The sequence below is a fragment of the Macaca fascicularis genome, chromosome 12, assembly GCF_037993035.2.
Source record: "Macaca fascicularis isolate 582-1 chromosome 12, T2T-MFA8v1.1".
NCBI lineage: Eukaryota > Metazoa > Chordata > Mammalia > Primates > Cercopithecidae > Macaca > Macaca fascicularis.
Genome location: NC_088386.1, coordinates 70,074,718 through 70,086,788, shown reverse-complemented (window position 1 = coordinate 70,086,788; position 12,071 = coordinate 70,074,718). Strand labels below are relative to the sequence as shown.

General features: G+C 41.0%; 1 protein-coding gene and 1 non-coding gene across 8 annotated transcripts in view; both read left to right on the top strand.

Moving 5' to 3' along the window:
• WIPF1 (WAS/WASL interacting protein family member 1) overlaps positions 1-10,789 on the top strand; it is a 118,157-nt gene extending 107,368 nt beyond the window's left edge. For all 7 annotated transcript variants that reach the window (XM_005573525.4, XM_065525665.1, XM_074009477.1 and 4 more), the window contains 3 exons: positions 1,386-1,598; positions 2,271-2,384; positions 7,787-10,789. In XM_005573525.4, coding sequence (XP_005573582.2) covers positions 1,386-1,598; positions 2,271-2,384; positions 7,787-7,842 — 383 coding nt within the window. In that variant the 3' untranslated portion in view covers positions 7,843-10,789. The remainder of the gene's footprint in view (positions 1-1,385; positions 1,599-2,270; positions 2,385-7,786) is intronic.
• Positions 3,175-3,237, top strand: LOC123568136 (U7 small nuclear RNA). The gene has a single exon (XR_006691358.1). It is a non-coding gene; the product is annotated as a U7 small nuclear RNA (small nuclear RNA).
• Positions 10,790-12,071: the final 1,282 nt, after the last annotated feature.

Sequence of the window (12,071 nt, the reverse complement as noted above, 5' to 3'; positions counted from 1 at the left end):
ATGTAGTGACAGTTGTGTGGTGGTATCACCAATGAAGTCAAACCCACAGCAAATGAGACATTTTTCCTCAATAAATCAACTCTTGCTGCCTGGGACTCCAGCAATGACAAGCAGATAGGGTAATAAATAACCACTCCCAGGTGAGGCACTGAAGACTCCTTGAGAGACCAATCAGGGCTGGACAGTGCCTCCCACCGCCATAAAATGTTGGAGCCAAGACTTTCTGTCAGGGATATCTGCAGTGGGCAGGTTGTTCAGGTTAAGGTTCCTAATTGGATTCTGAATCTATAGCTAATAAGATATTTATTTATAGCACCGTCAGATATTGTATTCACATAAAATGTCAGCATCTTACAAGTGGAACCCACTGCTGAAGATCAGGAATAATTACTAAGGCCATTTTGATTTACATTGGAAAATGCTCAAGTTTTTAGTTTTGTTTTTTTAGTTTACTTACTACTCAAATAGCCCCTGCATTTGGAGGATAGGAAAAGCAAGGTTTTCTTTTGTATTATCAAAAATAATTTACTTTGAATTTTTCTTTAGAAACTTAAAAACTTATGGTTATACCATACTGCTACATTTTTTAAAAATGGTTTCAAGTACTTACATAGTATTTTTTATTTGCATTTTCACTAGTTTTTCCTGGCAGCAGTGCTGTGAGACAGGTGACCATGTGGCACTCTTTTACAACTAGGAAACCAAGTTCCATAGGGTACCAGCTTGCTCAAGGTCAAGATTCACATTAGCATTTATAGCCATGGATGTTGATTAGCTGTTTGTCACTCCCTGTGTTCATCTGCCTCCCCAAAGAGGAAGAACCAAGAAGAAACTCCTACTGCTCTCAAGATGACTGGTATTTGGTTTCCTGATGCCACTTCTGCCTGGAAACAGATCATATGCATCACAGAAGCGTGCTTCTGTAATTAACAACAAAACTGCATTTAAAGAACCTCATTCTTCTCAAGACCTAAAATAATTTCATAACTATCTTATTCTTTTTTAAAAAATTATTTCATCATGTCACAGTAATTAGTTCAATAGCTCTTTAAAGGATTGTAAAATTTTTTTTAATTATATGGTTGTCAGTATAAACAGATTTTCACCTGTTTTCAGTTTCACTGTGCCATCTCCAATCTCAGTGCTAATTCAAAGCCAAAACACCCATTTAGCTATCAGTATGCACTTGTTTTGCATATACATGTGTACACATGCATTTTTTGTGTTTCTGTGTTTACTCATTTCTCAGCCAAATACCCTAGAAAATCTCCACCCTAATTAAAGGGCATGTGTCCAGCAGGTCCCCATCAGCTGTACACTAATGGTGACTACGGTGATGGAATATGGATATAAGGTTCTGCACTATGTGTCTTTTTTTGCTCCAGGCCCCCTCCCACCACCTCCTCCAATAAGCAGAAACGGCAGCACGTCTCGGGCCCTGCCTGCCACCCCTCAGTTGCCGTCCAGGAGTGGAGTAGACAGTCCAAGGAGTGGACCCAGGCCTCCCCTTCCTCCTGACAGGCCCAGTGCTGGGGCACCTCCCCCACCTCCACCATCAACATCTATTAGAAATGGCTTCCAAGACTCTCCATGTGAAGGTGAGGTATGGTCCGACTCCCTGGGCTATAGGGCAGCAACTAAATGGTAAATCTGTTTGTATATGTGGTTTGCTTGTTTGCGTTTAATTTCTTGTTCCATCATTATCACACTCCATTGCACTGATCTAACTAACCATTCTAAGGCCCACAGTGATTTCAAATTAAAATTAGTAATCCCCCTTCCCCACTTCCCAAAAAGGCAGATCATTTTTCCCTGATCTGTTCTTTGTTTGGGTCTCATTTTAGTTAACTTTCCAGAGATTCCAGGATTCTGAAAAGAATCTTTTAATAGCTTCTTCTTATGTACATTTCTAAACAGTTCACTGTAGGTAAGAGGCCCGATGGCCTGCACATGTTGAACTGCCTATCTCTGCCATTGTTATCAATGGGGAAAAAGGTGTCCTGTACCTTAGCCGCCAGCTCCTAAGAGGGACTGGCTGGATCCTAATCACTCTCATTAAAACCACTTTGCTTTGATTTGCAGGTCTGTATATACGTCAGTGTACTAATTTGTGACCTTTGCAGCACTTCCAGCTTTTCTGTAAACTTCTAGGCATAAAAACTAGCACTGATGTCTGTGGTTCTCTCTCTGTTTCATTCTGTGCCTTTCGTTACGTAAGTCTTCATAGCAGATTGTCTGTCACTGAAGATACTGCTTGTTTCTCTTCCCAGATGAGTGGGAAAGCAGATTCTACTTCCATCCAATTTCCGATTTGCCACCTCCAGAGCCATATGTACAAACGACCAAAAGTTATCCCAGCAAATTGGCAAGAAACGAAAGCCGGAGTGAGTATTTCTGCCAAGGTTTTTGAAGATTCATGCTTGAATAGCCTGAGTGACACTCGGGCTGTATAGAAAGTCCAGGCCTCTTGCCTGGAGTGGGGTAGAGAACCTTTTGGAGCCATCTACATTCTAGTAAATTCCCCTTCCACAGGCAGTGAGGAAATTGCAGATGCCCAGAATGCATATGAGAAACAGTTATTTTAATGTGTCATTACAAACTCAAAATACCGTGGTTTGCTAGTATTAAATTTTATTATTTTGCTTCTTTGGACGATCGTCCTCCGTTTTCATCTTCCTGAGACAGTACAAGTAGAGCCATCTTCTATTCCTTCTAGTTTGAAATTGGCATAATGTCTGATTAATTATAACAAAAACTCCCTGTAACTGCCTTGATCTTTCAAACATATGATAATCATAGCTTTACAGAGCATTACATGAAAATGTAAATATATCCAAAATCTCTCTACATAATAGATATTTTCATTTTACCAGATTCTCATCCAATTTTTTATCCATATAATTCTGATTTTTTATGTAGTTATAATGACAGTGTATAGTTTTGTGGCGGGGTTTACATAACATTGCTTAGTAAATAGTGCCCATGTTATCACATGGTTTTTATTTCAGCATATAGTAATTTACCATTACCATGGACATTTAAATTATTTCTGTTGTTCTGGTAATGTAGGTCATGCTACCATAAGGAAGTAAATTGCTTTTCCTCCATTGAAAAAGGGTGTCAACAAGAAGGGAAAATAGACAAACTGGAATTTTATAACATTAAATGTATAGGAAGTATTACAGCTCTTTCAGAATTTGTCTAGCAGGCTTTTCAGGGTTTTGCTGGAAAGCCTCTTAAATTTACTTTTAAAAAAACACAATAGCCAGGCACGGTGGCTCACGCTTGTAATACCAGCACTTTGGGAGGCTGAGGCAGGCAGATCATGAGGTCAGGAGTTCGAGACCAGCCTGACCAACATGGCGAAACCCCATCTCTACTAAAAATACAAAAATTAGCCGGGCATGGTGGCGTGCGCCTGTAATCCCAGCTACTCAGTTGCTGAGGCAGGAGAATCGCTTGAACCCGGGAGGTAGAGGTTGCAGTGAGCCGAGATCGCACCATTGCACTCCAGCCTGGGCAACAGAGCAAGACTTCGTCTCAAAAAAAAAACAACAGCAGCAACAATAAATATATACAATGAAGAATGAATTAGCATGAAATATGCGTATGTCACCCATGAGGCTGAGGTTCGTGGCAGCCTTAGCCTCAGAGCCAAATTCTCAAACCAGAAATAGAAAAAATATAACCTAATAAGTCAAATACGTCACAACACCCCTAGCCATGGCCTCACTCCCTAGCAGAGCTTCTTATACCTACTCAGAGCCTACTGATTGTTTTCTAACACCGTTTAAAGTAATTTTTGGTTGGTTGGTTCCAAACCTTATAGGAGATTAGTTAACAGCTAAAGTTAAGACTAGTGAGAAGCAAAATCACTGACATGGGAGAGAAGTGACAGATGGCAGTCCCAGGTCAGAGGAGGAGACAGGAACATGGCTGTGCTGTGTGTTACAGCGCAGGACAACACCAGATGTTTCTGTTGGGTTAAATTTCTATTGGGTTAAATGGGATTAAATTAATTGAGTTAACCTGTGCTTTGTGCCTCTGTAGAAAAATTTAAAGAGTTAGAAAATATAGGAAATTTTCCATGGACAAATGCTAGAAGAAAACAGAATACTACTGCTTAAAAGGAAAACTTTAATTCCTGGAAAAATTTGTTTATGTGGAAGACTGCATTCATAGACAATACCTAATGAAGAGGTATAGCTGTAATAAAATCATTATACAAGAGTTGATGATTGAAATTTTTAGTGAAGACCAGGCACAGTGGCTCACGCCTGTAATCCCAGCACTTTGGGAGGCCAAGATGGGCAGATCACTTGAGGTCCGGAGTTCGAGACCAGCTTGACCAACATGGAGAAAACCTGTATCTACTAAAAATACAAAATTACCTGGGCATAGCGGCACATGCCTGTAATCCTAGCTACTCAGAAGGCTGAGGCAGGAGAATTCCTTGAACCCAGGAGGCGGAGGTTGCAGTGAGCAGAATTCACACCATTGCACTCCAGCCTGGGCAAGAAGAGCGAAACTCCATCTCAAAAAAAAAAAAGAAAAGAAAAGAAAAATGTTTAGTGGAAAGTAAGTTGGCCGGGCACGGTGGCTCACGCCTGTAATCCCAGCACTTTGGAAGGCCGAGGCGGGCGGATCACAAGGTCAGGAGATCGAGACCATGGTGAAACCCCGTCTCTACTAAAAATAGAAAAAAATTAGCCGGGCGCAGTGGCGGGCGCCTGTAGTCCCAGCTACTCGGGAGGCTGAGCCAGGAGAATGGCGGGAACCCAGGAGGTGGAGCTTGCAGTGAGCCGAGATTGCGCCACTGCACTCCAGCCTGGGTGACAGAGCGAGACTCCGTCTCAAAAAAAAAAAAAGTAAGTTTTCACATGGGACAGGTATCTTTGAATGCTCTCTGTGTGTGTGTGTGTGTGTGTGTACGTGTTCACCAGAAGAAGGGCTTCTGTTTGATAAGAGTACAACCCTTCTTCCTTCTTGGGCACCAATAAACGAATTGACTTTAAGGAGTTGTTCATATAGACTCTAAATATTTTTTCTGACTTACTATTTTCCTCTTATTCTAAATATTATTTGTGTTTTTAAATTGGTAACAGACCATCTTCCCTGTACCCTCTAGATTTTTAATGTAATAGCTAAGCCTATTTCTTCTCCCATCCTCCTTTAAGACTCAAGTAGGCAGTGTAAGGACTAGAACTGTGTCCTGCTCACTGTTGCATCTTCCTTGAGGGGCACAGAGCCTGAAACATAAAGGGCATTTTCAAGCATTTCTTTTTAAAAATGTTCTTATAGAGACAGGATATCTCTGTGTCACCCAGGCTGGTCTTGAGCTTCTGGCCTCAAGTAGTCCCCTGCCTTAACCTCCCAAAGCACTGGATTATAGGCATGAGCTACCACACCTAGCCTAAAAGTAGTTTTTAAATTGGTGAATTAATTTCCGCCGTCTACCAAAATTTTTTTGTACATTTGCCTTAAATATTTCCAGCATTAGGCATGTTTAATATTTTATAATGATAATGTATCATCTAACAAAAATAAATAAGGCACTGTCGAGTACCAAGTTTTCCTCTGCTCTGCAGCAACCTCAGCCTCCCAGCCCACAGCCTGAGAGCACACCCAGACAGCCCTGAGCAGTACCGAATGCACTTGGAGTGTATTCTAATTACAGCTTTGGACTAGGCCAGCCCTCATTCTACTAACCACTTGTGGCGGGTCAGTTGATGGTCAGGGCTCCATGATAGGTGTCTGGTTTACATCCAGATGAGTCTTTTCTCAGATGCCTGCCCAAGAAAATATTTGGTTGGGATGGTAAGAGGAAGAGGCGCCTCTTTCAGTGTTTTCTCCTAACTCCTTTCCTTGCTCAGAAATTTGGTTCTTTCTCAGAAATCCCTAAGTGGACTAGTAGGGTCCCTATCAAGATCCCTACTGAGGAATCTGCCAGTTCCAGCCCACTGAGTCTCAAGAGTAGTGGTTAGAGCAGACCTACCTGATTGACACGTGCACCGGGTGGACCTGTTCACAGCATCTGAGCACCTGACCTCATGCCGAACACCTGTTAAATTCTCAACAAGGCTGGGTGCGGTGGCTCAAGCCTGTAATCCCAGCACTTTGGGAGGCCGAGACGGGTGGATAACGAGGTCAGGAGATCGAGACCATCCTGGCTAACACAATGAAACCCCCGACTCTACTAAAAAATACAAAAAAAAAACTAGCCGGGCGAGGTGGCGGGCACCTGTAGTCCCAGCTACTTGGGAGGCTGAGGCAGGAGAATGGCATGAATCCGGGAGGCGAAGCTTGCAGTGAACTGAGATCCGGCCACTGCACTCCAGCCTGGGTGACAGAGCAAGACTCCGTCTCAAAAAAAAAAAAAAAAAAAAAATTTCTCAACAAATGTTTGTGTAGTAAATGAATTTTTTTTATGTGAATGGGTTTTAAGCCTAGTTACAGTGGACTGATAGCCCATGAATAGCTTGGTTTTTGGTTTTGTTTTGTTTTTGAGACAGGGTCTCACTCTGTCACCCAGGCTGGAGTACAGCGGCACAATCTTGGCTCATTGCAGCCTTGACCTCCCAGGTTCAAGTGATCCTCCCACCACAGCCTCCTGGGTAGCTGGGACTATGGGAGAGGCACGCACCAACCTGCCTGGCTAATTTTTTGGAGACGGGGTTTTGCTATGTTGCCCAGGCTGGTCTCGAACTCCTGAGCTCAAACCATTCTCCCTCCTCAGCCTCCCAAAGTGCTGGGGATACAGGTGTGAGCCACCGCAACAGGGCCATAAATAACTTTTAAAAGAACACATTGATAGAGCACTTGAAAAGATGCTCAACATCACTGATTTTTAGGGAACTGCAAATAAAACTATAGTGAGATACAACTTTACACCCATTAGGATGGCTACTGTCAGAAAAGCTTTCTCTTTTTTTTTTTTTTTTTTTTTTTTTTGAGACAGAGTCTCGCTCTGTAGCCCGGGCTGGAGTGCAGTGGCCGGATCTCAGCTCACTGCAAGCTCCGCCTCCCAGGTTTACGCCATTCTCCTGCCTCAGCCTCCCGAGTAGCTGGGACTACAGGCGCCTGCCACCTCGCCCGGCTAGTTTTTTGTATTTTTTAGTAGAGACGGGGTTTCACGGTGTTCGCCAGGATGGTCTCGATCTCCTGACCTTGTGATCCACCCGTCTCGGCCTCCCAAAGTGCTGGGATTACAGGCTTGAGCCACCGCGCCCGGCCAAGCTTTCTCATTTTTAATTAGAAGATACCTAAATGCCCAACAAAAGGGAATTGACTAGGTAGACTGTAGTGTACTCATATTTTGGAATACAGTCTGTCATTAATAATCTTTGCAAAGAGTAATGCCTTTGAAAGATGTTCAAACTGATTACATGATCTTATTTCTGGAAGAAAACGGGGAACTGTTCCTAAATAAAAAATATACACGTAATTGGTTATCTCTGGGTGCTGGAGGAATGGGTGAGTTCTTTGTTTTTACTCATCCATATTTTCTAAATCTATAATAAACACACACTGTGATAAGAAGAAAATGATTTTTTTAACTTTGTACAAGTACTTGGGAGCCAGTGGTGGATCATCCACCATGATGTTTATTCAGAACATTACTTGCTTCTTTTCACCTCTCACTTCTCATCCACAACATATGCCAGTTAGCTGACAGCCCTGGTCATAGGGATGAGGTAGTTGGTACCCGTGCAACCATCCCCGAGTTTCCACAATGAGAACATCAGCTTTCTAACCAAAATTATATTTTGTCTGTTTTTTCACCAAGGTGGATCCAACCGAAGAGAAAGGGGTGCCCCACCACTCCCTCCCATCCCGAGGTGATCTTTGCCTGCTCTTCTCTACCCAAGCTCAAGAGCTGCTTCTGTTGCTAAGAACTGCACACCCTCCTCCCCGCTTCTTCCCTTGTGCCCCATGTATGGGCAGGAGGAAAGATGGGAGGGTGAGTGGGAATATGCGTGTGTGCGTGGGAATCGGTAAGAAATGCACCTAGCTTTTCATATTGTTTATTCTCCAGGCTATTGCTTGCTTCAGCTGCAACCGGGGTCGATAGGCTTTTGTGGTAATAGGCAGAGATGAATTGCATCCCAGCTTTCCACCAACCAAATCCAAACATTCACTGCTTATTTGCCACAGACTGTAATTATTAAAGTCCCTGAGAGCTGTTTTCTCCCATTCCTTTTTCGCATGCTTGGCCTCCTGTCTGTTTCCATGAACCACAGACCACCTAAGCAAGCTGCTGAGTAAGGGCTCACAGGAAACTTTTGCAGTCACAGGATGTCCAATCTTTGGCAGTCCGAGCTCAGCTCCAGGACAGAGCTGTCCAATAGAAATATAATGTGAGCCCCATATACAACTTCAACATTTCTAGTATATTTTCAACAAGTGAAGTTAATATGCATCCAAAGTATTTCAACCTGTAATCAACATAAACTTTTAATGAGATATTTTATATTATCTTTTGGTACCGAATCTTCAGAATCCAGAGTGTATTTTACATTTACTGGTAGCACATCTCCATTTGGACTAGTCACATTTTTAAGTGCTCAGTGGCCACATGTGGCTGGTAGCTACTGGATTAGACAGCATAAGTCTGGAAGATGGAAGCTAGTGCAGAAACCTCGTTTAAAAAACAAAAAAGGCAAGATGGGCTTGAGCGATTCAAGAGGCAACTAAAAATAAAATTAGGACCCAGTACCTTGTTTGACACACAGTTTGACCTTCGATTTTGCTCTCTTATCTTCCCTCTTCCCTTAATATCTGTATACAAGTGTTGCTTCAAAGTACCAAGGTCAGAAATTAATTGAGTACGATTTACTAAAGTCATGTGGAATAAAGCCACTGAAAAGAAACGGAGAGCCTGTCGGGACTTCCGGGCTCAGAACCAGCTGGCGCACGCCCTCACTTGTCAGTTGGACTTCTGCCTTGTGAAATGGAAGCAGCCTTTGTTCCTCTCGGGCTGAGCAAGTTCCTGAGGCTGGGAGACACTAGGAAGGCTTGGTAGGAGGGGAAGAAAGTCAGGGAAAGGTGTCAAATCAGAAACATGGAAGAAGAAGGGAACAGATTTGAGTTGGTGGGTAAAACTCTAAAAATCTAAATCTGATTCTTATGTAAGGGTTGAGCGAATTAGGGAGATTGCTAGTGGAAATTGGAGGGAATTTGTTTTGCATCATTTGTCTAGGATCTATGCAAATACAGCTCCACTAAAGGACCATAGGGAAGAGCCAGCCTTGCCTTTTCTTACATGATTTTGTTTACAAAATTTTACTGGGACTTTTAAATCTAGCTATAGAGTTGGGAAAAAATATTTCCACTTAGATATTTTATATGGTTTTGTTTAAAATGACCATTACTTGTTTTTTAAAAACACATGACCACATATGTATATGTATATCTACCTAAACATTGTATCATGGTTTCAGTATGTTATTCATGTATTACTGGGAGATGCTAACAAGAACCCAACCCAAAGAAAATTCTGAAAAATACATTTCTATTTATAGAATAAATGTTTCATTTATATAAAAGCAAAAGAACTTAGAGTTCTAATAAATGGGATGTCTAATAAATTATGAAGTTACTGATTTGAATATATTTTTATAACTTCCTTGCCAAAGTCCTGATGTAGTACATTAGAGAACCTGTGTTTCCTCTCTCATCGACCATTCACCTGTCTTCCATACAGTCATTTGGGCTTTTTACTCAAAGAGAATCAAGAAATAATAAGGTATAACAAGCCTGGCAAAGTGTTGGTTTTTTAAAAAAATTTGTTAATCTCTAGCAGTTTGGTAATTTAGCAGCATCATTTATTTGGGATTCTTTTATCTGATTTCAACAGTGAAAAGCATCCCTGTGATAAAGCCTAATGACCCATTTCACAAAAGATGGAGTTTCCCCTTCCTAGAAAATATGACAGAGAAAAGTCTGACTCAAAGAAAGTGGGTCTGAATTTTATAAGGGGTAGTAACAATTGGAAATTCCTTTGCATATCTGAACTTGGCAGGTACCATTCTAAATTTGAAACAGGGTCATAGCTCAAAGTTGCCATTCATCCAGAATAGAGATCTTTTAGAATGTAGTGTTTTAAGTGAGTGTTTCATTAATACACCTACACCCTTTCTTTGAAAGTTTGCAACCTAATTGCATCTAAAACTTTGAGTAAGTTCTGTGGTAAAATCTTAAACGATGGAAAATTACAAAAATGAATATTTTCTTCCCTGAAATCAGAGCTTACATGTGTGTTTTTTTCATAAAATTTTCAGATAAATGTATTCAACATGTAATACAGTATTTTAACATTCACCTCTTATTTTATATTGAAATGTATTACAGTATTAAAACTCAGTGTTCAGTATTTATTTCACTATGCATATTATTTAGTAAAAGCCAGGAGAAATGTTTAATCCAATGGTGCCTTACTTTGTGATTTAAAAGAAGTCAACTTTTTTTATGTCTAAGTAGCAGATTATTTGCATATTTGTAAAAACTGTTAGGTCTTTATATTTTAAATTGTAATACCAGTTTTGTTATTTTAGTAGCAGAAATGGGATGATTGTTAAAGTTCCCAAAAAATGTTGGCGTGAAATTAATTTTTTCCTCCTTATAGTCAAGGACCGTAGAGGAAGAAAAACATTTTTTTCATGCCATGCACTATGTAAACAGACACATTTTGGTATCTGTGTCATCAGGATAGTGTAAATGGTAGGGTAGAGACTCCCCTAGACATCTGCATCTTTGTAAGTTAGCCAGACAATAAAGAAAAGCAGAATGATATGGTGTCAACTGGTGGTTTTTCTTTTAAGTATTGTTTATGTAAATATAAACAAAAAACAAGGGTCTGTTTTCTGTTTTCAACTGTGGAAAAGAAAGACAAAAAAAGGTTTGTATAAGTAAGTATTCATTGCACCTACTTGCTAATCCAATCTTCGTTTTTTCTGAGAATCTGCATCTTAGTCAAAATCTGTTTACTTGAGGCAGATGTTTCTACGAAGAGGTAAAGATGGATGGCTGAAGCAATGGATGATGAAATGACAAAGACTGGCATGGATACTGATAAATACAGGGAAGGCCAATGGGAATTTAGGAGCCTGATAACTTTCTTAATTATCTGCTGTATGTGTATATACAGATCTCAATATAGAAGAATGGCTAAGAGCTTAAGACCTGGCTCTTACTTGCAAGTCACTTCACTAAACCTGTTTCCTTATCTATAAGGTGAGGAACTATCTTATAGCATTAATATATGCATTAAATGAGATAATGCACTCAGCATTTAGCCTTAGTGTAAGCACTCAATAAGGAGCAGCCACTATTAGTGTGAAGTCGGAAACAAATATTTATATAATGATCCCAAATTAACTGAAGCCAAATCCACTAGAAGGGGATGTACTAGTGTACTTTGAAAGGAAAGGAGCACTAGCTCCTAGATTGAAAAAATATCCATATCAGAAATGCAAAGCAACCTCTACATAAGTAAGGGCCACCTCACCTACTGTCCTCCCTGTACCTCCAGGCCTGGAAAATGAAATTTTATCATGCTTCAGTCATCAAAGAAATATTATTGGGTTCAGTATGAAATAACAGAAAGTAAGGGCCAGAAAGAACCTCACAGATAGGGCGACCTTAGAATTTATGATCCACAATGGAACATGTTTGAGAGTGGAAGCGGTGCTAATAGTTGCAGTGGCAAAACAGGTATAAGTCTGGGTTGCCTTGGAAAATTGGGCCATGTGGTCACCCCACTCAGAGGTCATCCAGTCCAACCGTCTGGGCTCACAGATGGGCAATTTAAGGCCCTAAATGATGTACTGATGACGGACAATGTGACTTCTCACTGTACTGTCCCATCTTCATAGTCCTTCCTGCCTCTCTCTGTCACTGTTTCATGTGTCTTTCGCATTGGCTGGAAAGAAAAGGCCAAATGAGAGGTTACAGCGTCACAGCAAAAGCCTTGCACCCACAAACCTGCGTTTGGATTCTGGCTCTGCCACTTGCTCCCTGTGAGGCCATAGACAAGTTATTTAAGTCTGAGTTCTAGCTTCCTTGATTGCAAA